General features: G+C 41.8%; 1 protein-coding gene across 1 annotated transcript in view; it reads right to left on the bottom strand.

The window, feature by feature from the left end:
- Window positions 1-3,666: 3,666 nt before the first annotated feature.
- Window positions 3,667-27,263, bottom strand: part of ELOVL2 (ELOVL fatty acid elongase 2) — a 51,060-nt gene continuing 27,463 nt past the window's right edge. The window contains exons 3-8 of the mRNA XM_066324770.1: window positions 25,038-25,225; window positions 11,730-11,807; window positions 11,012-11,183; window positions 9,194-9,318; window positions 7,330-7,464; window positions 3,667-6,709 (exon numbers count right to left, since the gene is read on the bottom strand). Of these exons, the coding sequence (XP_066180867.1) occupies window positions 6,581-6,709; window positions 7,330-7,464; window positions 9,194-9,318; window positions 11,012-11,183; window positions 11,730-11,807; window positions 25,038-25,225 (827 nt within the window). The 3' untranslated portion in view covers window positions 3,667-6,580. The remainder of the gene's footprint in view (window positions 6,710-7,329; window positions 7,465-9,193; window positions 9,319-11,011; window positions 11,184-11,729; window positions 11,808-25,037; window positions 25,226-27,263) is intronic.

Here is a 27,263-nt window from a genome sequence, read left to right as displayed (position 1 = left end):
TAAAAAAGATGTTTGCATAGAATAACAATCTCACTCTTTCCTTCAAATTGATGCACTGTGAGTGTCTGGAAAGGTACTCTAGAGTCCTGTGTACCTTGCATAGGATATGTTAGGTACAGCCTCTCCTGTGTGCATTTAAGTGTGGGAGCTGCTAGCTTGACACCATTGCCATTCCATTCTGGATTGCAGAGCTGAAAGCAGAAAGGGATCTATTGGCAAATTTCCTGACGACAAGCTGGGGGACTCCAGAGGGCAAGAAATTTGGAGAAGTGGATGGAAAATGGCAAGTGAAGCAGGAGAAAATTATTTTTGCAGCCAGTGACTTTTGGCTTCAAGGAGAGTTCAGAGAATACAGTGAACAATGCTAGGATTAGACAAAATAGCATCACAGGTCTCTGGAAAGTAAGCAGCAGATAACCCATGCTATTTACTATCATCCTCTGCTGTGACAGAGTTCCCGAGAACATAGTTGCTCTTCACAAGAGAGTGTGTTCTTGCAAAAACAGTATTAGTGCTAATGTACCTTACTGAATTTATGGAAACATGGCAGGTTCCCAGGCTTTGGGTTTCTATGTCCTTAATTTACAGAACCAAACTCAGACTGCTGTGTAGGTTAGAGCTGAGGAAATCCTCCCCTTCACAAAATGTACCTTCATAACAGAAGCCCAAACCCTGACAGAGTTTGTTTCATAACTGAAATAGGGCTGATGCTGTTCCTGCTTGACAAGGTCACACCGGGTACTACCAGCACAGAGAACAGCAAGAAGCTGCTGTTGCCATTTCTTTACCATTTTACCTTTATTCCTTTATCTTAAGTAGTCCTGACTAGGGTTGGCAGAAGCTGAAGTTTGTTCACCCACATCAAGACACACTTGTTTTTCTCCTGGGGTGGTTTAAAAGAAAAGACCTCTTCAGCCCTGCCCTTTCCAAAGGTTCAGATCTACTGGTTCACCCCCCCCATTCCTAACGTGAAGGGCTGAAACGCTGATTGCACATCCACTGGCTTGTGCCTGTTTTTTTGAGGGTTGACCCTAATGACCTGGCCACACTGCATTCCCCTGTGTCTCTTCAGTGTCCTTACAGCTGCTGTTTGAGTCTAGGCTCTCAGAGCAGTCAGACTCAGCTGAAGCAGCCACAACTTTTGGGAGATGAAGCTGTAACCTCTGTGAGCAGCTGTGCTTGAGTCTGGTAAAATTAGTTTTGCATCTCAGCAACAGAGTTTTTGGTGTGCTCTGGTCCCACAAGTGTGGTGGTATACTCTGATGGTCCCAGCAATGTAGTTAACCAAAACAGGCTTTAAGATGTCATTCTGAATAATCTGATCCTATCACTATCCTATTGCCTGATTGTAAGTTTGGGGCTTTCACCAATTGAGTAGTACCCTGAGGTTCTGGCAGTAGGAGTGTGATAAGGCTTGCAGTGCCCTGTTGCTGCTTATTAGGCTCCAAAATTCACACTGATGAATGTAAAGGGAATGCCTTGTGCTGTGTTGTTCCCTAAGCTCCAAGGTGAGCCTTCCAGTAATTTCCACATAAATGCCTATATTCTGTGGTTTTATCCCCGACTTCGTGGCCCAACATGATGATGTAAACTGGGCTGTCAAGGTGCTTGACCTGGAGCAGATCTAACGATTGAGATGAGCCGCACTGCGGCTGTTCCTGTGCACTGAACTCTGGAAAGGCACAGAAACAGCGCCGAGAATTCCCACCCTCGGGGCACCTGGGATCTCCTTTGGGATGGGCGTTGCCCTGTTCAGTCTCGCTCATCTGCATCTCGAAGCAGCTTTCTGCCCAGAGGGACGGTTTGAAATAGGAAGAGGATGAGATGAGATGTCTCTCTCTGGGTTAAGGTGTTGTTTGGTTTTCGGGTTTTTTTTGTTTTTCAAACTATTACAGCAGTGGTTGATTTTTTTTTTTTTTTTTTTTGTATCGGAAGTTTTTGATGAATTCATTGCTCTCTTAAGTTCAAGTTGCTAATCATCTAAGCTTCGTCAGCCCTGTGAAGTAGATGCATAGAAACATTTGTTTTGCTACATTTTCTCAGCCCTCGTCTGTTGGCAGAAGGCTCTCTTGGTGTCTCCTGTAACTGTAAAAAGTTAGGAATGCTTTTCATCTAAGTATCTTTGCTAGATAACTTACAGAGTGCATCGATCTTATTTCTGTATTTCTTATTGTTGCATCTCTGCATAACCTATAACTAAGAAGCTTGGAAGGTGAGTGTTGAGCAATTCAGAGGCCATGCATAAAGGAAAAAATCAGGGTTCCTTACTAAGTAAAGATTGCCATAATGTTGTATGCACATACACTCGGTTTTAACTGTTTTATTGGAAAAGTCTGAACTCCAAAAGGCTGTTTTAATGATGGGTATGGGAGAGCAGAAAGGGATGTCACGCTGCTTGAACACCTTCTGCCCCTGCACCCATCTGTCCTTTCATATGAAACACTTTAGCTTTTGAGCAGCTCAGTGTGTTCCACCTTGATAACCTGTGAATTGCCTAAGGTGACAATTTTCGACTTTACTAATGATCTTTCCGTCTGTTGGCAGTAGAAGGGCTTGGAGAGCACATATGGGACAGAAATTACATTTTCTGACCTTGGACAGCCCATCTCATACCATTTCCTGCACTGCTGGGTCAATTAAACGTGTTTGAGCTTAAACCTCCTGAAGGTCTAATGTCCATTTGGTTTCTGCAACAGATGTGTAACTGTGTTATCCAAAAGTTACCTTTTGGAAGCTCAATTTTCAACCTGTTCAGTTTCCTTGACATTTCTGAGCCAGAACAACAAAGGTGTAGGTGCTGAGGTGCAAAAACTATGCATCAATTACCAGAAAAAGAAATGGGAAATATAAAAGTTCTGGTCAAGGACAATTGTTTTATGCATTTTAAGCCCTAAATAAGGTTTAATATTAAATGGACTGTAACCCCTGCTATTTATGCTGCATCTCTTTCAGGGGATGATGCTGTGTCAAGTGCTTGTTTACCTGCACATTCTGTACCAGTGCAGTGGCCCCTCCAAGGGCCACAGCTACCCCATGTCAAGGCTGCATAAAGCCAGAGAAAAGCATGCCCTCTGTGGCTGGAAATGGGCTGAGGAGCTGTGTGTGTTTACCCTGGCCTGGGAACAGCCCACCCTGCTCTCGGTAAGGCGTGCTGAGGTTGGCTGGAGCACACAGGGACTGGTCCTGCTTGTGCAGGCAGTAGAACTGCGTCTAAGAGAGTAATGCACTGGAAAACAGATGTGTTTCTAGGAACAGCTGAGAACTATTGTGTATTTTCAATCTCAAAGAAATTTTATTTTTGAGATCTTGAGATTTGAGATTTTGATTTTTCCATTGTTTCTCCTCTGTTTTCTACCATCAAGTTTGAATTGAAAACAATCTGATAATCAAACGAAGACTTGATGGGCAAGTACAAGCTTTGAACAAACAAGTTACTTCAATATTACCTTTGTTCAAAAGCCCAAGTTTTTAAAGGTAGATGGGCAAAAAAACTGCATGGAAACTTTACACTAACAACAGTGAAGGTGTTGTACAAAGTTATGGAGATTATTTTTGAATCAGATGTGAATGCCCTAAAAAGCTTTGGAAAACTTTGGAGAACAAAAGCAGCCTTAAGTAAGCAGTTACCAGCCCAATGTGATGCCTTAAGGAGGAGTGGAGGCAGCCTGATAGTAAAATTTTTTTATTTACAGTGTTATGTATTACAGGAAAATCAGTTTAAAAAGTCAACACTTCTCTTTCTTCAAAGTTGCGGCATTTTGAAGATGTTAAGACATATCCGAAGAATTTTAAACATACCTGATTCCAGCCTTCCTGGTTGATCTGGATCTGCAAGGTCTGAGACCATCTCTACTTTGTTCCTTTTTTTTTTTTTTTTTTTTTTTTCTTTTTCTTTTTTTTTTCCCCAGCCCTTTGAATTTCAAGTAAGGCATTTATTTATTTCCTTTTCTTTTGAATGAGGTTTCAACAAAACAAAAGACAATATCTGTGGGTTTGATTGCCGTAGTAAACTTTAACACTTAGCACAGCTGACGTTTTCCACCTTGATAGTCAAATTCATGCTTAGCCATCAAAAGATTATGGACTCCACTCGGTCTAAAATCCATGCTGGGCCACACAACCCTTTTGTCGCCTGCCTTAGATGGTCCAGCTCATTGCCTTGTTCACTGTCTTGTCGGCTCTTTCAGACTCCTCTGCCTTTATCCTGGCTTCCAGTATCAAGCTGATTTCTACAGAAGTCTCTGAAGCTCTCCCTTTACTCAGGGCTGTGTAAAACACCCTCAGTCAAACCCACTAATTTCTAACATCTTGGGATTTTTACAGAATCAATCAGAAATACCTGCAATGATTTTGGAAGGGCCAGTGAAAAATAGTATGTGCATACATTGTCCAGGTTTTGTGAATGCAGGATTCTTGTGGGGTTTTTTTTGTTTGGGTTTTTTGTTTTGGCTTGCTGCTTTCCCCCATACTGAGTGTAAAATAAAATAAAACAGACTTTCAGTAAGTGAGGTTTTGTGACATACTTCATGAAGAGGGGAGCAAATGTGAATATGCACCAGTTAGATCTGGATTGGTGTGGTGGTGTAAAAGTGTCTGAAGAGTGCAGTTATTTTGGTTACCCACTTCACGATGATGTAGTTCAGGCAGATAAGAGGTACTGTGCTTCTGCTGTAGCATTTTGGGATTTTCAGTTTTCTGCTGGAGCAGAAAAGTTTTGTCCACATTGCAATGGAGCTGAAACTGGCTGGAGACAGATGGCATTCAATGGGACTTTCAGGCAGAACTCTGACACAAGGCACCCTTCTTCATGCCATCTTCTCTTGCTTTTGTTGGACAACCCCATCTGTCCTTCTCCTACACTTCCTCAGCCCCTTTCCTTCCTATCCATGGGCCCTCATGGTTGTAGTCTCTTGGGCTGCTCCTGGTGAGGCTGGCTGCCCTGTGCCCACACTGCTCCCCGGGACAAACCTTTGTCCTGCCTTTATGCCTGCAGTCTCCAAGAGCCCCTGGTGCCAGATAATCTAAATGGGGGTATCTGAAGGAGATAACTGAACCTGTAGAGGTGAAGAATTGGACAGCAGGATTTGGGACAGCCTCCTCTAGGTATGGGCCCTCTGTGGTGTGTGTTTTGTCCTCCTCCTGCCCTGGAACTCTGCAAGGTGACAGGAGTGAGAGGACATGTTTCATTTACAGAACAGCTTCAGTCCAAGAGACTTGCTAGGCTGAAGTGACTCGAAGTTGTTTCAGTCAAGACGATTTTATACATAACTATGGAAGAGATCAGAACTACTTCACCGTGAGGAAAAAAGTCTGTGTCTATTCTTAGTGGAGGAAATTAAGTGGGCTAAATGAGAAAAGGATGAGGGCAGACCCAAAAGTTAACCCTGACCATTTTTCATTTCTAACCATTTAAATGGAGGTAAATTCAGTGAACCGAAGGAACAAAGATGGTGATGGACTGTTGGGAGAAAGACACCTTTATAACTGGAGACAGCAGATATCTCTTTGCTTCCTCTCCAGAGGATTGTGCCTCATTCCCATCTGTTTCTCCAGCCAGAGACCAGTCTGAGTAAGGTCTACCTGCCACAGAAAGTCCTGTATAATCTGCTTTGCTCATTGCTGAACTCACTTTTAAAATTTTCTGCATCTTCCAGTTTATTAATGTGGCATGACAGTTTGCTTTGACTTAGCAGTATATGTATAGGATTAACTTTACACGCATTTACACTCAATGGATTTATCTTCCTTAAGTTCCTAAAACTCTATTTCTTTCAAAATCCATTAACCTAGAACTCCTATTAATTTAGCACATCTGAAGTGAATTGTTTTGCTCTGTGTTCAGAATTCTATTACAGTCAGTGCCAGAGGCTACCAGCCCAGCTCCCTGAAACAGAAAGCCTCTGCCAGCCTTCCTGGCATTTGAATTAGGTTGCACTTGTGTAAAGCGAGTATGGTGCACAACTGCCTGCAAACTATGGGATGGTGCACCTGAGCTCTGCCCTCTGTCATGCCCTTCCCCAGGGCTCCCACAGGATCAAAGGGTACCTTGCTGGTGTCTGTGTGGAGTGAGTGTGCTTTGGGGAATTGCTGAGGAGCAGAAAAGAGGCGTATGATGATGGAAAAGGTACGGTTCTCAGCTTTCCCCCCACCCCTCCTTTATTTTCCTGGCCTTGGCCACAGTTTAGCTGGATGTGCTGCATGCACTGTGAAGCCTTGCCTCAAGACTTCTTGCATGCACAGAAAGCACTCACCATGTTAGTCTGAACAGAGTCCTAACCTTTTGAAGGCATTGATGGATTTATCCATCAAGTGTTCCATAAGGCGTTTTTGTGTCAGCATTAGAGATCAGAAAGGTTTTCTTTTTCATATGAGAAAGATCTTGGCTTTCTTTGTTCTGATGGTGATCTTTAACAAGACAAGTAATTCTACTCATTTTGTTAAAACCTAAATAGCAGTATATTAATAAGTGTCTGGTACAAAGAACTGATAAATGTAATCAAATAGGTTTTAAGCTAAAGCTTGCAATTCAGTCTTTTTTCTTCTTTTTCTCTTTAGAAAAAAATCATAGGAAACACTATACTTATTGTGCCTTCTTATTATTCTGCAATCCATTGGCAGCAGCAAAGTAGTCCTTATGGAAACCATTCTTGATTTCTGTTGTTGCAGGGGTTTCCTTTACAGCTGTTCTTGAAGGTGCTTTCCGGTATGTCTGTAAAAGCAAAATCCAAAGTAAACCCTCAGATTCATTTAGTGCTTGCCACAATACTACTGATGGTTGACTGTAAAGGGAACTTGACTGCTGTTGGTTGATGCAGATGTGTATCCATTTGCTTCAGACTGCATTTAGGGTACTGTAGCCTTTTCACTGTTGTGGGTGACGGCCTTGCCATAATATTTCTCAATGTCAAAAGAGATTTCAAGCCTTGTACACTAAAAAAGCTTTATGCAGGCAGGCAGGCATTGCACTCCCTGCTAAAAGATGTTGAAGCAAACAAGGCAAAGACAGAGCTGCTTGTTTGTGGGGTTTATTTTCCCTAAGAAGGACAAAGTCAAAAAATTTGCCCACCAAAGCAAATTCAGACCTCGTATGTACTGAATGTGGTACCTGACTTGCTGTACAAGTGCAGAAGAGTTGAGCTGCAACAAGGGGGGGTGATCACTACTGAATAACTCCCTCTCTCTCAAATTATGTCTTAAGTGAGGTACGTATTTAAAGACTAACGTATTTTAAGCACTGATGACCATTCTAAATCTGAGTCCACCCAGACTGCTACCCAAAAAGTTTTATCTCCCTCATTCTTGTTAGAGAGCTCTCAGAAGACTGCTTACCTTAATGTAGAAGTTGATGAAGAGGATGACCAGTGTGGCCATGTAGGAGGACTGGAACATGAGGCAGCCAAATGGGAATCCACAGGGCTTCACAGCTGCGCTGAGTGTGTGCACTATAGTGAGCACAAACTGAATCTGTGGAGAAAAGATAATGCAGGAGTATTTGCTGAGAAAGAGTCAATACTAGCTAAATCAGACACAGCAGTGTTCCCAGTCCTGCTCCTTGAAAGTATGAGTACTATTGAAAACTATCCCTTTCTAACCTCTGAATGCATTGTGAGGGTTACGTTAAAACAGTGCTCTACTGAAATGAAATAAAACCCTAAAGAGTCAGAGGTTTCTAAAAGCAAGTTTATAGGCCTGGCTGATAAAAGGGAAGCTTTTTTTAAACTTTTAGATTTAGTAGGTGTTGTTCTATCTTCCAGACCTTGTGACAGGTACAGCTGTTGTCTCCGATACTGGACAGAAACTGGAGGAAACTCTGAAGACTCCTGGCAACAGCTTTAGAAGTGTGAACAGAAAATGCAAAACTCAGGTCCAAGGAGTTCGGATAACTCCATTAATGCAAATGATAGCCCAAGGAGGGGACAAAGGAAGAAAAAATGAGACAAAAGAAATTGAAGAGACTTGTCTGCATTTAGATCTCTGAGCCACAGCCCACACTGGTGCAGAGATTCTCTCAGCCAGGTAAGTGTCCCCTCAATCCAGCATACTGAGGTGTATTTCCAACAGGGCAGTGTGTTTCACCTGCAGGCAAGGTCTCTGCTCAGAGAAGCAGCTTTTGCTAAGCAAATTTCTACACAGGCATTTTAAAGCTCACTGCAAACATCTGAAGTTCCAAATAATATGAACAGGCCCTAAGAGAAAAAGGGTGAAAGGAGCTTTACTTCATATCAAGCCTTATATCTTGTTGATAGAAACTTTTGATGTGGCTCAGCTCTTCAGACACAGCAACTGGTGGAACAGACTTTTAGAAGTCAGTCAATTTCTGTATTGCCTCATTTTATAGCTGTACCATTGTGTCATGGGTTAGCCTGGCTTGGCTGCCATCCACCCACCCACCCAGCAGCTCTCTCCCTTCTCCTCAGAGTGGGGGAGCAAATAAGATGAAAAGAATTTGTGGATTGAGATAAAGGTCAGGAGGGCAATTAATAAAACTCACCTATTAATGTTATAAGCAAAATAGACTTGATGAAGATTAATTTTGAGTATTGCCAATTAATAACACAGAAGGATAGCAAGAAATAGAATTAAAAACAACTTTCCTAAGCCCGTTTCTTCTCAGGTTCAACTTCTCACTCCTCTACTTCCTTGCACGTGGTGCAGGGGGATGGGATTTGTAGTCAGCCCATATTGCTTTGGCTTTGCTGCTCCTTTCTCCTCACACTCTTTTCCTGTTTCACTGTGGGGTGCCCCCCATGGGAGAAAGTTCCAATGTGGGTATTTCCTATGAGCTGCAGTTCTTCACAGTCCCTTCCACAGGGTCCAGTCCTTCAGGAACAGGCCTATCTTGGGGAGGTCTATCTTGGAGCTGGCTCTCTCAGGCATTTTTGTGACTTTTAAATCAGTCTTTTCCACAATTAAGGAGCAGTCATTTTTTATGCAATAGTTCAAAACTAACAGAATTTTGTGGACTAAAGAGTTTCTACTGTTTTTCTACAGAAAAACAGTTCTGAACATTATTTCCTTTATTTAATTATATCAAGATACACTAGTGACTTACGCCGTGTGATACTTTCATTATACTTCAATTCTAACTGGCTTAATTTTGTAAATAACAATGCTTGCCTACAGTTCATTTAGTCCTTTCTCACATTTTGAAGGATTTCTGGTAGTTTAAAATGAGAGTAAAAGAGCTACATACCAGTTGTGCCTGAGTGAGGTATTTCTTCCACCAGAGATATTTGCGCATAGAAGGGATGACTGACAGCCCATAGTAAGAATACATGAGCACGTGGATAAAGCTGTTCAAAGTGGGTCCAAAGAAACCTATAACAAATACATTAGGGGAAAAAAAATTAAATACCAACTGCTAAAAAGTGAGAGAAGGTACTATTGCTTGTCATATTCCTTCTGTATTGAATCTCTTGCTTATGGTAAGTATTTGTTTCATGCTTATTCCTTGCTGTAGCATTCCTGATGTGCAGAGGTGCTCTACTAGGGACAACTGAAAAAGAGAATGATACTTAGATGGTTTTTCTCATGCTGAATATTGTATTTTTTTCTCATATTTATCTTCTCCACTTTTTCTATTCTGTAGTTTACAGGCTATTTTTTTTCCTCTCTTAAAATTCTTCTTGCTGTGAGTCTTTCCATTATTCCTGTAAGTTTTGAACACTGCTGTGGATGACTTGGCTGCTAGCATGCAGCTTAAGACCCTGGGAGAAACCTGTTATCCTTCTCTCTGATGCAGTAGCAAGGGCTTTACTCTGAATTAAACCAACCTCTTGTGCCTATGTTTGATCATTGCTCTTGCTTTCTTCATTGGCTCTTCTGCTAGATGTACATTTACAGAATTTCATCCCAGATGATACCTTGCTGCTCTTATTAGTTACATTTAATGAATACCAGTTCTAGAGGAATAAATTATCCTCTGTACTTTGCAGATTATGGAGAAGTAGCAGCACTACTCTCTGCTGTGCACTTGTGTTTTGATGGCAGTGCTACAACTACAAGATGAATTCACCAGTTGTTCTGATTCTTTCACTGATTAATTACTTAGCTACTGATTTAATTACAGTAGTGCAATGCTAGTGCAAAGTGTGGGGATCACACATTAGAAAGCACAAACCTCTACTGATTTGTTTACACCTCTGGAAATAGCTCCTTAATCACTTTGAAATCTCTGATCCCTACTCCTACCTCTAACAGTGATTTACTTTGACTTTGTGCTGTCCACAGTAAGTGCCAACGAACGTGAATTCTGATTTTAGTTCTGAAAAAGACCTGCAACAAGTTTCTTTACAAAAATGTTACAATTGGCTGTGGTGACATCCTCTAATAGGTTGCAAGAAAACTGGGGGTTTTCTCAATTTTAGAAGCAGTTCCACAGGAAGTGTCTGGCTGTGTGAAGCCCAGGAAAAGTGTGCCTGTGTGGGACAGCTGAAGTAGTTTTCTTCTGTTTGGGCCTCTTATACAGATGCCAACTGACCAGCCTGTGGCATCACAGATCCCTTTCTAATGTATGAAAGAGAACAAACTTAAATTGGTATTTTAATTAGTGACTGTGTAAGTAAAGTATCTTGCTAAGGCAGAGATTGGTGCATACAAGAGTTCAGCCTGTAAAAGAGCCATTGATTTAATTTGTTATGATTGATAAAGGCTTTACCAGGGCCATGACGACTTCTTGCATCTGCTTTTTGGAGTAGGTCTTGTATGTGATGGTTTTTCTGTGCTGCTCAGTACTGTTATGCTTAAAAGTGGTTAGAAGAGAAGTAAATAGATGAGTTTGTGGCAGCTAAGTGAAAAAATCTAGGGCTAACACTCAGGTATTTTTGGACTGAACTTTTAACCATGCTTTTAACTTTCCTGTGTTCTGCAGGTGGTCAGCAGTTCTGAAAGACGCTGAACCCTAAAGGTGCCCTCACATTGCACAGTGACACAATTCCTTTGCATGGCGATGTGATTCCTCCCCAGCTGCAGCTGACTTAGACCCGGGGTGATGAAGCAAACAAAGACTTACTTTGCCCACAAGGTATCCAGTTCAGAACACACCACCAAATGTTAAACATAGTGGCATGGTGATACACATGAAGGAAGGTGATCTGGCTGCTTTTCTTTCTCAGTACAAAGAAGATAGTGTCCATGAATTCAATTACTTTGGAAAAATAATACCACCACAGCACCTTGGCTACCTGTACAAGCAAGAACAAAGGAGCAGGAGATCAATATCTGTCCATACAAGTGCTTAAATATTACTGTACTTCTTCACTCCCTAGGCATGCACCTTCCCAGAAGGCATTAATATGCTATGAAAGAGAAGCACAAGCTCTGTCTTCAATTTTATTTTGCTTTTCAATGAAGCAGTTTTGTTAAAAAACCACACATCTTTTAAGCAATTGTATAAAAATACAATCATCAAAATACAATTTAAGAAATATAAACTTTGAGGAAAGGTTTTCTAATTGTTTTGGGTGGTTTTTTTTCCAAAGGTGCAGTGATGTGGGTGGGGTTTTGTTTCATTTTGAGGTAATTTGGTTTTTTTAAGACTGGTTCTATTTTCTTGACACTGAACAGATTTTGCTGCCAGATTATTCTTTTGACAAAATCTAAATTTGATGCTCAATACAAAGAACTACATCCTCCCCTGGAGCAGAGAGATTTTATCAGAGCTCAGGCTCTGTCCTAGGACAGTTAAAGACAGCTAAAACAGAAAGGATGATGAGGGCTTTGTCTCTCACCCGGATATCGGCCTCCCCTGCACTGTGGAGGTTCTGGCACTGCAAGTTGTAGCCGCCTTCCCATGTGGCAAGGATGAGCTGGAACAGAAACCAGAGGAATTACGTCCATGAACAGATGGAATGGTTTTTCCCCCTGCAGTTGTTCTGTCCTTATTGGCAGGTACCCACTCCTTCCATGAACTGATGCTCTTCAGCCAGACAACTTGCTAATATCTTGTTTTTTGAAAGGAGAAAGGCAGCAGTTAAGCTGGAGGTAGAAACTATGCATTTCTTCTCTTTCTCTGGCTTTACAGCCTTCGAGGCATCCATTAAAATCTCTCATTATTTAATGCATCTCCAAGTCCTCGTTCCAAATTGTATCTTTGTCCTGAAGCAGTATGAACAGAGCTTCAACACAGCTACTTGTGCAAAGCTGTCCCTGAGAAAAATTCCCTGTTTGCCAAGCAAACAGAAGGCAAATGCAAAGTAGTGCAACAGGAGAAATGCTTCCTAATGCCATCCACGTCTCTTTATCCTACACTGTTAAATGCTGGAGGAAGTGAAGGAGAGTGGGCACAGTGCTGAATGGAGGCGTGAATAGGCACACAAGCAGTTTCTTAGATTCTGCACGTCACACAAGGAAGCAGACAGAGCAATGAAATATCAGTGTTGCACTGGGATGGAGCAGGTTTCTAGAAAACCATATGGTAGCTTTTGGTATGGAATATTTTTATAGTTACAGCCACCTAAAGCACTCAGCAGCCCTTTTAGAAGAGGGAGCATCATCTCTTGCTTATAAATGCCATGTAGAATCCATTGATTTTGAAAAGGTCTTATTCTCAAATAAGTGTAAAGTGGGTTTGGGGACAAACTGAGCAAACTTATGTTCTGGGGTCTTTCTCACCCTCTACAGAGACTGCAGAGAGTGAGGGTGGGAGAAATGCATTGAAGTGTTATGCTGTAAGCAGAATTGCAAGATGCTGAGAGAAGTGGGTTGCTTTCAGCTCCGGAGCTATATTCACAGGGATGATGTGTGTCAGCACAGAAGGGATGACTTTTGCCTCTAGTTCACACTGAAAAGAACTATCCTGTGTTGAATCTGTGACAGTCCATGCAGAAGTGAAGCAGAGACATTTCTCAGTGATCAAACTGAATTAATTCCTAGAGTAAATACATTAAAAATGATTATTGATAATATCTGGAGGATTAGAAAGTAGCCTAGAATGCTTATTATAAATTCACATTAAAATGCATCGAAACCTGGAAAAACAGGGTTTTCTACTATTCTTCTTCTGAATTTGAATTCTGTGATTTTTTTCTGTAACATGAGCTTTGCTGTTTTAGGTGGCCAAAATAGCCCACAGAAATTGCAGAGAGAGATGACAATACAGTAAATGAGTGTTTTATAGGAAACTGATATGTAACAATTGAAACAAACACGTTTCTGTACAACCAACCTATTTTTCTGCTTTGCTGAAGAAACTTGACCTCAAAATTTTCTGCTGCAGTAGGTAAAATGTTGGTTCACAGAAATTTGCTAGGAAAGTACGTACTTTTCAATATTTTGATTGGTCTATTTTACAAACTGCTCAATTTGTATATGATTATAGTGGATTGACTTTTAAAAAATCTTTTGTGAATTGTCTCCTTGTGTATGAAAGGTCAGGAGTAAGGGCTGGTTCACTGCCCAGCAGTTCCTGGGTAAAGCCCTGAGTAAGGAAGGTGGTGTCCCACCACACGGCAGGAGCTCCAGTCCTCCACAGAGATACTCTGGGGATATTTTTGGTCTGGATTGATTCATACTGGCTTTTTGTTTGCTTTTTTTAACCATCTGGTCAGTAGTAGAGTGAACATTGCCAAAGAACTCTGTTGTGCTTTCACTTCTATATTAAACCTGGTTTTGATTTTACCTTTGCCAGTGATTTGTTAAGTGACCTTAAAACATGCATTCACCAAAAATTGGTGTAGTCAGCATGTTTGCAAACAGTACCACTGACTACTTACAAAAGCATGGAAGAAGTCCAAGTCCTAGGTTCTCAGGCAAAGGGGCTCAGGATAACTGGTATGATTGGAAAGCTGTGGAGGAACACCTATGAGTTGCTAGGAGCTGTATAAAGGCTAGGAAAAATAAAGTGATTTTCTGTAAAATATTAGATACCTATCCAGAAGGTGCCTGTCAGTACAGAAAAGATAATACTAAAGAGAAACAAGGACTAAAAACTGAGATGGAAAGCAACTAAGTTATTACTGTCCTTCAAAATAGAACAGCTCCAGAGACAGTTACAGGAGGAACAGAAAGAAAAACAAAAATTGAAGGAAAAAGTGGACCTAATGCTTATGTGGGCTCCAAATCCTCCTGACAGTGTGCAGATTAGTAAATTAATCATATCTCCAGAAGAGTGAGAGGGTAACATATAGAGTGGTTCCTGGGATAACAAACTGGGGTTCTGCACCTGGGATGGGACAGCCCTGGATGTAGAGACAGACTGGGGAATGAGAGGTTGGAAAGGAGCCTCATGGAAAGGGACCTGGGGGTCCTTGTCTGTGGCAAGTTGAACAGAGTCAGCAGTGCCCTGGCAGCCAGGAGGGCCAAGTGTGTCCTGGGGACATCAGGCCCAGAGTGGCCAGGTGGGTGAGGGAAGGGATTGTCCTGCTCTGCCCTGCACTGGGGCAGCCTCACCTCCAGTGCTGGGGGCAGGTTTGGGTGCCACAGGATAAGAAATATATAAAACTATTAGAGAGCCTCCCAAGGCGAGCCATGAGGATGGTGAAGGGCCTTGAGGGGGAGCCTTACAAGGAGAGACTAAGGTCACTTGGTCCATTCAGCCCGGAGGAAACTGAGGGGAGAGTTTATTGCAGTTACAACTCATGAGGGGAAGAGGAGGGGCAGACATTGATCTCCTCTCTGTGGTGGCCAGTGACAGGACCCAGGCCAGGGAATGGCCTGAAGCTGAGTCAGGGGAGGTTTAGGTTGGCTGGGCTCTGGAACAGGGTCCCCAGGGAAGTGGTCACAGCACCGGGGCCAACAGAGTTTAAGAAGTGTTTGAACAACACCCTCAGAGAAATGGTGTGACTGTTCAGGTGTTGTGTGCAGGGCAAGGAGTTGAAGTCAATCATCTTGATGGGTTCCTTCCAACTTGACATATTTTATGAAACTTTCCTGCCAGCTGAACAGGTGAGCTCAATAGTATCTCAAGGTTTTGGGGTTTTTTTTCCAAGTATTTCATTCAAAGGTACCATGTTGGAAAATGAGATGAAAAAATCCTAAGAGGCTCATAAAGAAAGTATTTCTTTTCAATATCAATATTTCTTCTAAACATCACAATTTTTAAATTTGGTAATTAGGAAATTTGCAACACCTTACAAATGGTCAGCATGCATACGGAGAATAAGCTTTGGGGTGAGAACACCACTCTGTTTGACTGCATGGTTTTATTTCATTAATTTTGTTCATTCTTCTATGATTTTAAAAATGCCATTTTTTTCAGATCATTCTGTTTGTTTATTCACCAGTCATTTTGCTTGGCAGAAGAGTTTCCTCTGGTTTGTGTCTGCATTTCAAAAGCCACCAGCTTAGACTGGAGAAATTTTTTGACTTTTTTTTTTACTTTTTTTGACTTTTTTCTGCAGCTCAACATTTCTATTCTCTGTTGTAGGTGCCTTACACACTACTGTGTCTCCTCTAAGGAAAAGAAAAGAATTCACTTTGAGTTTTGACTCCTCTGCTTTTCAAGATAATTTTCAACGTTTCTGATTAACTTCCTAATTAAAAAAAAAAAAAGTGTGAAAATTTGGAAAGCAGAAAGTAATTTTTAGGGGATCCCGGTGATCCCAAGCCATGACTTTCCTGTTGGCTCACAAGGATGCTGAAGGTAAGCAGCTCACTTAATGGTGCCAAATGAGCCAGATGGATATCTGGAACAGAAGCTGACACCTTGATACAAGACATTTTTGGTACCAGGTTTCTTTTTTTTCTGATACTAAACGCATACATTACTTGTACTGTTTAAGTCACATTCCCTTTTGCCTACTGAGCAGTCACACCTCTGCAGGGCTGATGGTGTTATTAATCACCCAGAGATGGTGCAAGTGTAGGATCTATCAAGGAGATGAGAAATCCCCTCTCTCTTTCAAAACACAAATGATCTCCCCATAGAAAAAAATATCTTTGCATTCTTTTGCATTCTTGGAAGTCTATCCTGAAAATAATATTAAAGCAAGTATTATTTGAGGCTATGTGGAAAAACAGATCATGTAAAGAGCTGCTTTGTGAAAATTTTCTGCTAAGCAGCAACATCCTATTAATTAGTAGAGGTTTCATATTTTTCTGTTTGCCCTTATGTTATTCTTAACAGATTCCTGCTTTTCCACTAATAAATGACTTCTATTCATCTACTCAAGTATAAACAGCATGAGAATTCGCATGAGCTGTTTTGCCACATCAGTCCAACTCCTGCCTTATTTCTGTAAATGGGCAATCAAATTGTTCAGAATTGAAAGCTGGTTCCTTTGTTTCAGGGGTGGGGGGTGGACAGCAGGTTCCGAAAGATGATATAATCTCCTCACCTCACTGAGCAGCAGACTAAGCTCTAAGATCCTGACCCAGGGGCCTCTGCCCTGTTCATTTCAGGCCTTCAACTTCAAAAATTTCACAGCTGTAGCTTGTTTGTCCTCTCTTCCCCATAGACAGGCTAGAATGGAAAGTGATGTGATTTTCTGAATGGATATTGCTGTTTCTACTGACTGCAGGTTCTATGTGCTCTTTGAGTTGTAGAAAAATCCCTGTGCATGGTTGGACTTTCTCAGATAGGAAATGCCTAGAAGCAATAAGATATTCCTCCTTGTCCCAGGGCAGGAGGAAGAAGAGGGTCAGGCATCAGCATTGGGCCTACAGCTGGCTGGTGATGGTCACAGCAGTGCTCCTCAGGATCAGTTCTAGGGCCAGTGCTGTTCAAAATACCTCTCAGTGATCTGGAGGCATGAATTGAATGCCCCATTAGCAGGTTTGCTGATGATGTGAAACAGGGAGGTGCTGTTGACTCTCTTGACAGACATGAGTCCTTGCAGAGAGATAGAGTGGAGCACTGGGCAGTCATCAGTGGGATGAAATTTAACAAGTCCAAATGCTGGATCTGGCTCCTGGGCTGGAATATCATGGGCACAGGTGAACTGGGGGAGGAATGGCTGGAGAGCAGCCCTGTGGAAAGGGATCTGGGAGAGCTGGTCAGCAGCAGCTCCGTGTGAGCCATCGTGTGCCCTGGCAGCCCCAAGGGCAAACCTCACCCCGAGGTGCATCGAGCACAGCCCAGGCAGGGGAGGGGATCACCCACTGCATCAGCCTCACCCTGGGCACTGTGGGCAGGCCTGGAGCCACCATTTAGGAATGTCGTGAAGATCCTTGAATGTACCAGAGGAGGGCAACAAAGGTGGTGACGGGGCTGGAAGCCAGTCCTGTGAGGAGTAGCTGAGGACCTTGGGCTTGTCTGACTTGGAGAGAAGGAGGCTGAGGGGTGACCTCATTGTTCTCTGCAGCTTCCTGAGGAGGGGACAAGAGGAGGGAGGTGCTGAGCTCTGCTCCCTGGGATGCAATGATAGGATTGTGGGAATGGTTCCAAGCTGCACCAGGGGGGATTTAGACCGAGCATTAGGAAGCATTTTTTTACTGAGAGGGTTGTCAAACCCTGGAAAATGCTTCCTAGAGAGGTGGCCAGCTCCCAGCCTGTCAGTGTTTAAAAAGCATTTGGTCAGTGCCCTTAACAGCATGCTTTAACTTTTGGTCAGCCCTGGATTGGTCAGACAGCTGGATTAGAAGGTTGCTGTGGGTCCCTGCCAACTGGAATGGTCTATCCACTACATGGTCTGTCGACATGGAAACAGTTAAGAAGGAAAGCTAAAAACTAATAATAGAGTTAGTATTGAGGTAATTAAAATTCCTCTTAGAAGTCCAGAGCAGGAGTATTAGCACTAGTGTCCTTCTTGTGAAAAAGACAGAGCAAGGTATTATTATGTGTATGATGTTTTACTGGGCTTTCTAAGGCACTCCAGCCCTTAGACCAATTAAAACAACTTGATATGACCACTACTCTCAAGCAATTGAAGCCTCACTAGATTAAGTAAAGGAGACTAATCTACCTATGTAGTGTAGCAAAAAGAAGGGCTTAACTGGCAGTGCTGTGAATCACTTATTTCCCTTGGCCACCAGAGATTTTTTTAGTCCTTGGGAATGGCAGCTCCTCCCTGGATCTATAGACTTGGACAAAATAGTCCTGAAAGCAGCTACCTGATGGCTACACCCCAAGGAAAAGGAGTCACTCAGGGCAGTGTGTCAGGAAAGAGACAGAAATGACATTTTCTATCTTTAATTTTTAAATGGAATGCCTGAGAGGATTATCAGTGTCTAAAACCAGAGACCAGATTAATAACTGCACATGTTTTTCCTCTTTTTGGTTTTTAAAGGAAGAAATCAGCTCCTTGCCTGTAACATGACCCACTTCCACAAGCATGCAACATCTGAACTGCCTTGCTATACCCACGAGGCTGGAGTGAAGCATGCCACAAGGCTACTGGGGCCATCGTATTTTCACATGATAACCCAATGAAAAGAGGAAGGTACCACTAATCATTTTCAACTTGTCATTAAATCAGTCTTAAAAAAAACCTAGAAAGTTTTAAGGCAGGGTTTTGGGTTTGGTGTTGGTTTTTGGGGGGGGTTGTTTGTTTTGGCAAAACATGACATTTGTCAAATCATCTGTGAATAGTATTTATTGAAGAATATCTCTTTATAGAGGTTGCCTATCTTTAGACAAGACTCCAAGAATTGTGGTATAATCCCAGATTTTAGATGGATAGCTGAGATGCAGAACAGCCTGCATTTGCAGATTGATGCCTTTGCGCCTCTAAGATCTCAGATAAACTGTAGTCTGGCATGACTATAAACCCTCTAGGGAAGCAGTGTGGGCTCCATGGTTCAGCACAGGACTGGGAGATTCCAAAACGTCCCAGCCCTGCCATTTGGTTTCCCTAAACGTAAAAACTTAGTGGTGGTGGTGCGCCAAACAAATCCAGGTTCTGAATAGGAAACATCCCACAAGATTTATCACAGGGGAAATATTGAGTTGTTCCTCTTTATGATGCATTCAAGATATTTTTCATGGGGACAGAACTGTGAAAACTGTGCTTTGGGCTACTGTTTGGTGAGGCTTTCCAGCTCTCCATGGGTCTGGTTAGAGGTCAAAAGATTGTGTGCCTGGTGCCTGCCCCAAAAAGATTGTCTAATTCTTTAATACACCAATTGGAGTTTGCTATCCTGACCTGTAGCACATACAGCTGGACCCTAAGCTGGATGCCTCCTTCAACTGGAGCACTGTAGCTAAAAGGATACTGGTTATTCCAGGGTGGAGGAAATATGTGGTCCTGTGCTTTCTTCCTCTTTTTTTAGGTCAGAAAATTCAAAACATGGTGACAAAAAAAATAAGAGCCCCTTCCCAAGCAAAGTTTAGATAATTGTTTGAATTTTTTTTTATTAACAGAAACTCTTTAAAATGTAAAACCATGTTGTTGAAAAAAATACGAGCCAGTTCCACTTAATATTCCTTAAGTAAATGGGAGCCTGATAAAAAGAAAGATTAGCGAACTAATGGCTTCAAAATTACTTGAAATTAGTTATGAATGGCAATTACTTGGAGTACTGCTGTTGTCTGGGAGAGTGGGACAGGCCCAAAGAAACTCTGTCTAGGCTTATTTTCCATGAGTCTTTGATTACGTCTGTTCTGAATAGCCCCCCTCTCATATTTTGTGGTACCAGTGGTGGTATTAGAAGCTCTAAACATATGGAAAACCTTCTTATATGAAGTCTTTTTCTTGATTTCCAATACAGTTCTACTGAATTCTATTTGAATGTGCACAAGAGATCCAGAGCACTGCCTTTTTCAACGATCAGGTTAAATGTTCTACTGAAATGCAGAGCTCAGAAGGGTCAGTATGAAAGACAAGGAGAACACTGAGGATGAAAACTGAGATGTGAGGACAACATGCCCAGCTGGAATAACTGCAGGCAAGGACAGCAAAGTCAGCTCCTCAGCTCTCCAAACAAATGATTTGATCAATATAGAGGAACACCTGGTAATTTAACTCCATTCACACAAAGTTCTTACTTGATCTAAAGTGCTGCTGGCTCTTGTCCTAACATTTCTCTGCTTTACAATGCAACCTTGGTAACCTTTTGCTCTCTAGGTTTTTCTTTTTCCCCCCTTCTCCTTTTCTTCAAATGATAGAGAAGTGTACCTGATCTCTTCTGGTTTCTCACTTTGTTCTTTTTCTCTTGCTGTCCTAGGGTACAAGTAGTCTTTCAGTACTAAATAATTGCTTCAAAGGAAGCCTTCACCTCAAGCCCCAATACTGATGGATCTAGAATCTTTCCGTACTTCTGCACTTAATTTACATTTGTTAACTTCTGAACAATTAATGAAGGAGTAAACAACAATAATTCATCATAATCTTACAAAAAAACCAAAAAACAAACCAAAACAAACAAACAAACCCAAATAAACAAACAAAATCAAAACAAAACAAACACCAAAAGCAAGATAATGTTGAAGTTGGATTTCTACAGTAAAATTCCAGGACAGTTCAAATTCGTTAGGATCTTTTTCACCTTTCCCCATCATCAGCACTGTTAAAGGTTTACTTAGAACTTGTGCTACACAAGCTCCATCTTTTTAACACTTACACAGATAGAAAGCAAATCTTTCTGATGTGAGCCATTACAATGATGGAATAAAACAGCGTTTAGGTGTTCCTTCTATTTTTGATTTGTTCCTTTTGTTTTGCCCTGTTATAACTAATTCAGGCATTATACTTTCTAGTAATGTGTGAGATATAATCTCAATTGCAGTGTGTAAGGCTAAAAGTAGTGGCTGATGGCCCTGATCGTTCTGGCACTCCTGGGAATCCTCACATCACCTTGCATCTATGAATATACAAGTTATGGCTATAATTCAGAAAATGGACTTACTTTGGGCTGAATTTTCAGCTCCTAGAAACAGCTAAAGTGCACTTGATTTCTTGTTTTATATTTTATTTAATCCTGCAAGGTAGAAGCCTTTTTTTCTGTCTCCTCCAGAAAGGTTAATGCACTGGGGTGGCAATACTTGTGAGTTCTGCTCTTTTGCCTTTGCTCTGAAACGAGGGGACCTCACATGCAAGTCCTGCCTCCCCACATGGATGTGGTTGCTTGTTTACAAATCCCATGGATTTGTAATAAGTCTGAGAAGCTACCTGGGGACACAAGCAGCTTGAGACATCACGCCACCCCTCTGCTAATGACACATACCTCCAGATCCTCTTTTTAATCTGACCCAAATGGTGCTAGTGTCCTGGTTTTCTCAGTGCCTGATCAACAGAAGGACTTGGGTGAGACCTTGATGACCAGCTGAGATTTGAGCTAAATAGGGCAGAGGTGATACTGACGGGGAAAGCAGCCTAAGACTGTGGCAGAGATTATGTCTGTTCCTATTTGTGAGAGAGAGTATCCTCACCTGAGTAATTTCAGAATTCAGAGATCAGCACCGGTCTCCTGTGTTTCCAGTTTTAATTTATCACTGAACTTGTGATAATTTGGTCTCTGGTGCTTCAGGCTGCATCCCTGAAGTGTGGTTTGTAAGCACATGAAACAATTTCAAAATATGCACAAATGTGATGTTTTTTCACAGTAAGCTGGTTTACTGCTCATAGTTGGTAATTTTAGCATTTTAAGCAAAAAACTTGTGCAGAGAAAAGGCATATATTTCTTAAGGGAAATTGTCAAAAGTTCTGATTTTTCTTAAAGCAAAAAGGTGCTAGCATATACAGAATTTGACAATGTTCTAGAAATTGTTGGATCAGTGGAGTTGATCTGGGTCTACGAGCACTTACTAGTACAGAAAAGTACACAACAATAAGAAACCTCTGATGTGGCTTTCTTTGGTAGCAGCAAGGATGGAAGGAATTGTCTTCTGCCTCCTCAGCAGCCCTCCTGCAGCCTGCCCAGTTTAAGCACAGGGCCTTTGTCTAAGCTTCAGGCACATGAAAAACATGTGCTCCAAGCCCAAGTGCCAACTTGATCGTGTTCAGCTGGGGAAGGTAAGCACCTTTGACAACTTCAGGAAAATCTATCTGCCCAACTCAGAAGTCTAAAGGTCTAACAAGCTGCCCTCCTGGGAGCCTTCAGAGGCATCTGACTCTTTGTTGCCTCAAAAATTTTGGGACATCTCAGTAGGATGAGGGCAGCTGGGCAGAGCTGTTTATCTTTAGACCTTGTCCTTCGGGGATCGTAGGGGTATCTGACCTTATGCTAATGGCACATCTTAGGGCTGTCCTGGAGCTGTTCCTCCAAGTACTTTGCGGATTGGTTGACCTCAAAGCTCAGAGATAAAATCGGCTCCCAGATAGTTCATGCCCACGGTGCAGTGCATGGAGCTCTGGCTCAAAAGAGGAATCTGCCCTTGGAGATTTAAAAACAGCCCTTTTGTTATGACTCTTTGCTGTCTGTAACCTTTTTTCTTCTTGCCTTGAGGTTGAACAAATCAGCTGTCATGAAGTGCCAGCTGTAACTCCTCAGGAGATGAGGGTGAGGAGATGAAGAATTGAAGCACAAGTACCCCCATCATTAGGTTTACCGTGCCTCTCATTAAATCCATCATGTGGGACAGGCTGTATTTGGAGATACACCCTTTCTTGTGAATGAGATTTTTTTTTTCTTTTGAACATCTAAGAGGCAACCCCTACATTCTGGAGTTATTGCAAGACATGCTGTCTGGCACCTTATAAACAAAACAAAGAAAGATGGCTTTTGGTGTGGTGGGGGTGGGGGGGGGGGAATGTGTTTTACCTCTGTTGTAGAGCTGCTTATTTTGTGATTTATCCCTGATACAGAGACCAGAGGGGTTTAGATGTAGTGAGAGGATGGAGAAATAAAGCAACTGTTGTAGATGTGTCCAATGAAGAATTGATCCCAAATCACAGTCACTGGAAGGATCAACTGTGTTTACATAAAGAGCCACTGTGCAGAATGTGCTAAATATAGGTTACTCTTGCCTTAAAGAGCTTACTGCCCACAAAAGACAGAGAGAATAAGGGGCATAGAGAGAAGCTTTGGAAATTACAGATATTGAAGTATTGAATCACCATGACTTTATTTGGTAATGAAGATGATTTCTGCTCCCCCATTTGCCTGTTTTTCTTCAGCAGGGATGTGAAGGCTACCTCAGGCAGGACTGCAAGTGTTAACTTCCATTCTGCTCCTTCACAGGAGAAGCTGTGATAGGAACCAGGGAAGTAGACTAAGAAAATACAGAGCCAGCATCATGGAAGTGTGTTTTGTGCAGTGTAAAACCAGCCTGGCTGACAGTCCAGAGCTAAGAGTGAAATCTGCAGTAGAACAGCTGGCAGTACAGATCAGCCATCATGTTCCCTGGGTTCCCAAATTTGCAGAATGTGGAGCTGTGAGCTGGCACTGCCAGCCATGCCCAGCTGCAGTTTGGGAGGTATAAATCAGCAGCCTCCAGCCACAGAATCAAGGTCTCAAGAGACTAATCTGAGGACTAACACAACTCAGCGACTGTCTGCAGCAAAGTTAGCCTCAGGAAGGATGGAGCAGGAAGGCAGCTGAACAGCAGGTGGCTAAATACAGTTCCTACCAGGACGTGGCTAAAACCATATTTGCTTCAGTCATGCAAATGAGACCTGCTAAAATTTTCTTTGTTCTTCCCTTTATTTACTTGTGGCAGGCAAAATCAGACTGGAAGGAAAAGAGGACAGCAGAATGTTTTTCTATTCAGTTAATCCTTTTTGCTGAGTCCTGCTACTGCAGCCAGTTATCTGTATACCTTCAAGCGAAATGGGGATTTAAACATCAAAGTACTAATTTAAATTCAGGAGGACAATAATTTTGGAGTCATCAAACCTTCCAGCAATTGTGCTGGTTTCTCCTTTGCTCTAAACCTTATCCTGCACTCCCAGACACCCACAGCAGCCTCTGAAAGCAGCTGGAACATTGACCAGGATAATACTTTGTGTAAAACAAACAGTCCTTTGCACAAAAGCACAAATCTAGACTGCTCCTCAGCCATTTGACCAGCCCAGTCACTTGGTGTTTAGGTCTAATCAATTTAAAACTTGAAATCTTTGGGTATCCTGTTTGGCTTCTGAAAAGTTTCTTGTCCAACCAACAGAATAAGGTGGAAACTGTGGCTGAGAGCCCCAGGAGTGAGAAATGCTGTGAGGCTGTGCAGACAACACAGCAGTGTCAGGCCACACCATGAAATCAAGCACATTCTTCAGCCACGGCTCTCATGGGCAGGGTCACTTCTTCAACAACACCACCCCCCACCCCCCCAAAAAAAAACCCCAAAACAAAACCAAAAACAAACCCCCCCAAAAAAAAAAAAAAAAAAGACAACAACAACAAAAGAGATTTTGTGGGTTTTGTCTTCTAGTGTTTGTTTTTAAGGGCTTCGAGTAATGTATGTTAACACCTTAATATTAAAAGCACCACAGTTATCAAAAGAGAATGAGAAAAGAGAATGAGAATGAGAATGAAATGAGCAGCTCCCAAATAACATCCAAATAGTGGCTTTTGGCTTTTGTTTCCCTCTGCAGAGGCAACACCACACATGTCAGCTGAGAGGCACTGTTTGAATCCTCTACTGTTGGAAAATCATCAGATGCTTTCAAACCTCTTCTGGTTCTGGATACTGAATTATATGAGCATGTTTCTTTCTGATAAGTACTCGGGAAATAATCTGTGTGACCATATTCAGCCTCCAAGCCCCACAGCCCTTGCTTTTGGATGAAGTGGTAAGTTTCTAACATCCGTCTTTTACGGTCTGACTTTTTGAGAAAAGCTTCTTAGTCACAAGAGGAGAAAAATAACACTGAATTGCCAGTAGCATAAATAAATCAGTGCTCTCATCTATAAATTTATCCATGTTTAAGCATGGGCCTGGAAAAATCATTCCACAGCTGGTCATCTGAATAAAATCCAATCTATGGCATTTTCATGAGTGTTGAAGGACAAGGTATAGGCACGTTTATATGTGCCTGTGACTGTTGCAGATGCAAATTTATGCTTGTGGACACGGTCATGGCAGCAAAGAGCTATCCCCAGGTGTGGACTGTAGCTCAGGAAGGACAATCAAAACATGCCAAGATCTAAGATGAGAAAGGACCTTTTAATATTAAATGTATTTTACTGTTGATTTTCCTAGCAAAACCACCTGTGACTAAGATGTTTCTGCTAAAAACTGTATGTTGGTCACCTTCCTCAGCTGTGCTGCATGGAAGAGCACTTACCTCTATGAGCATGTAGAAGGAGAGCAGTGTGATGCCCAGGTTGTACACGATGAGGAGAGGCCTGAGAGAGAAAGGAGCCCTGTTCTTCATGAACTTGTTGCCCAGCCATATGCAGAGTAGATATGCTCCAGTAAGGAAAAACGTGGGAAGGTAAGAGTCCAAAAGGAACCATCCTCTAACCCTGGCATCTAAAAAAAGGAAGACACGGAGCAGGCAATTAAGAAAGCTATGGTCAAGTACTGCTAAAATAAGGCAGAAATTACTTATTTTTTCATGAAAAGAATCTGCTAAATTCAGAAAGAATCAGTTTTTCTTTCCTTACAAGAGCTATCCATTGCTTTCAACTTACCTAAACGGCATACTAAGTCTCAGAGAATGTGGGCTGAAAACTGCATGGAATTTTCTAATAATTTAAGGTCATCTAAATCACTCCATTTTAATGGTAAAGAGTAAATGAAAGGGAAAACTCCATGCTTATATGCTTTTAAAATTTTTATTTCATGCTTTAACTTAATATTTATTTAAACAACAATTTGCAGATAGTATTAAATACAAAATATGAACGTAATGTTGCCAGCTGAGGTGTTATTTTAATTCTGCACTTGCCATACAGGTAGGCAGGGATATAACACTAACTAGAAAACGTTCATACAAGGGGAAGGCTTTTCCAAAGTACTAAAAGCAAGTGGCAAATGTTTACTTTGATGTTTGCAAGATTTTTGGCTAGGCGAGGGCTCGCTTTCTCACAGTTTCTGTCCCACTTGCCTGGTCCTGAAATGAAATATTAAGGTCAAATCCTTCTTGCCTTATTCACACAAGTAATCCCATTGGCAGTAATCAGATAGTTCAGTGTATATGAGCAAAGCCTAATCCCAGATGCCAAGCTGGAGGCACCACTTTGTTGTCATATGAGCAGCTGGATGTCATGAGTGAAAGGGGTGTGCTCTCTATTCTTTTTTCTTTTCCAAGATGGGGTAAATCAAGAGTAAAATTCCAAAGCAACATTCTTCAGCCATGTACCTATGGAAAGAACAAGTAGGCATCACAGCTAGTTTTTAGAATGACTCATGGAGTAAGTGAAGAAAGAAATCAGTGAGGAATCATTGTACAGGTGTCACAGAAAGTAGTTCTTTCTGGTCTTAGAAAGATGTTTTTGTTCTTGGAAAATGCTTTAAAATACTTAGATTATCTTTTTGACAAAGGCCAAGATTGTGTTAAAAATCATAAAAGAAAAGTGCATTAAAAATAATTACTGTTTTTCTGCCTGTGTTGAAACTGAAAAAGATGATGCACCAAGTAAATGTGCCCAACATTTAGTAATTGATTGTAATATTCTTTCCAACAATTCCTTCCTCAGAAATACATGCATACAGGTATAAGTAAAGTGAAATTTTACATATGTTAGAGTAACCTGCATATGAGCCAGGCCTTGAGCACCAGCTTTCCTTCTCATTACATTTTCCCTCTGCTTCTCCCCTCGCTTCCATCACGGCTGTAACATTCCTCTGTTGAGTTTGGATTCCATGAGGGTCGTTAGCCCTTTCAAAGGAAAGACTTTCAACCAGGCCACTACCATGGAAGTCCAATGCCCTCCTGCTTTTGACTCTCTCCCTTCTGGACTCCCAAAAACCTCTAGGAGCAGAGAGGTGTAGGATTAAAGCAGTCACAACAGCAGAATCCTCCCTTTTACAGTAGCCTTGCTTTGTTGTGCGTTACCAAGCTAGAACGCCTGTTGTCTGTCTTCAGATCTCAATGCTTATTAGGATCACCTCAGTGTGAAAAGGAAACACTCCCAACAATCTCCTAAAGCTCACCAGCCATGTCTGAAGCCCTGGAATGAATATTTTAGAAGTCATTCTGCTCCCTTATGGGCTCTTAGCCTGACACAAAGGTCATAGGACAGGTAAAGGTTGACTGTTTAAGTGTTGATGCCTTAGGAGTGTGTGTTTTAGGAGCATAAGGATTTAATTTATTTAATTGATATCCTAAATGAAGATGTAGGAAGCAGTCTTGCCAGCAAGAGTGCTATCTAAGGAAAGGTCTCCCATCCGAGGATTGCAACACTTAGTGCATAAAGGTTACGTGCACAAAGACAAATTGGCATCAGTAGATAACAAAACTGTATGTTTGCTCAAAGTGGAAAAATGTTCAGAATACAAACTGAACTACACAGAATAAATTCTACCCCAGTATGCGCTCAGAAAGTTTTTATTCCGCTGTGAGTGG

Source organism: Sylvia atricapilla, chromosome 1 (genome assembly GCF_009819655.1).
Source record: "Sylvia atricapilla isolate bSylAtr1 chromosome 1, bSylAtr1.pri, whole genome shotgun sequence".
NCBI classification, from domain to species: Eukaryota; Metazoa; Chordata; class Aves; order Passeriformes; family Sylviidae; genus Sylvia; species Sylvia atricapilla.
Note: the sequence above shows the minus strand (reverse complement) of the source record. Positions and strands in the feature narration are given on the sequence as shown.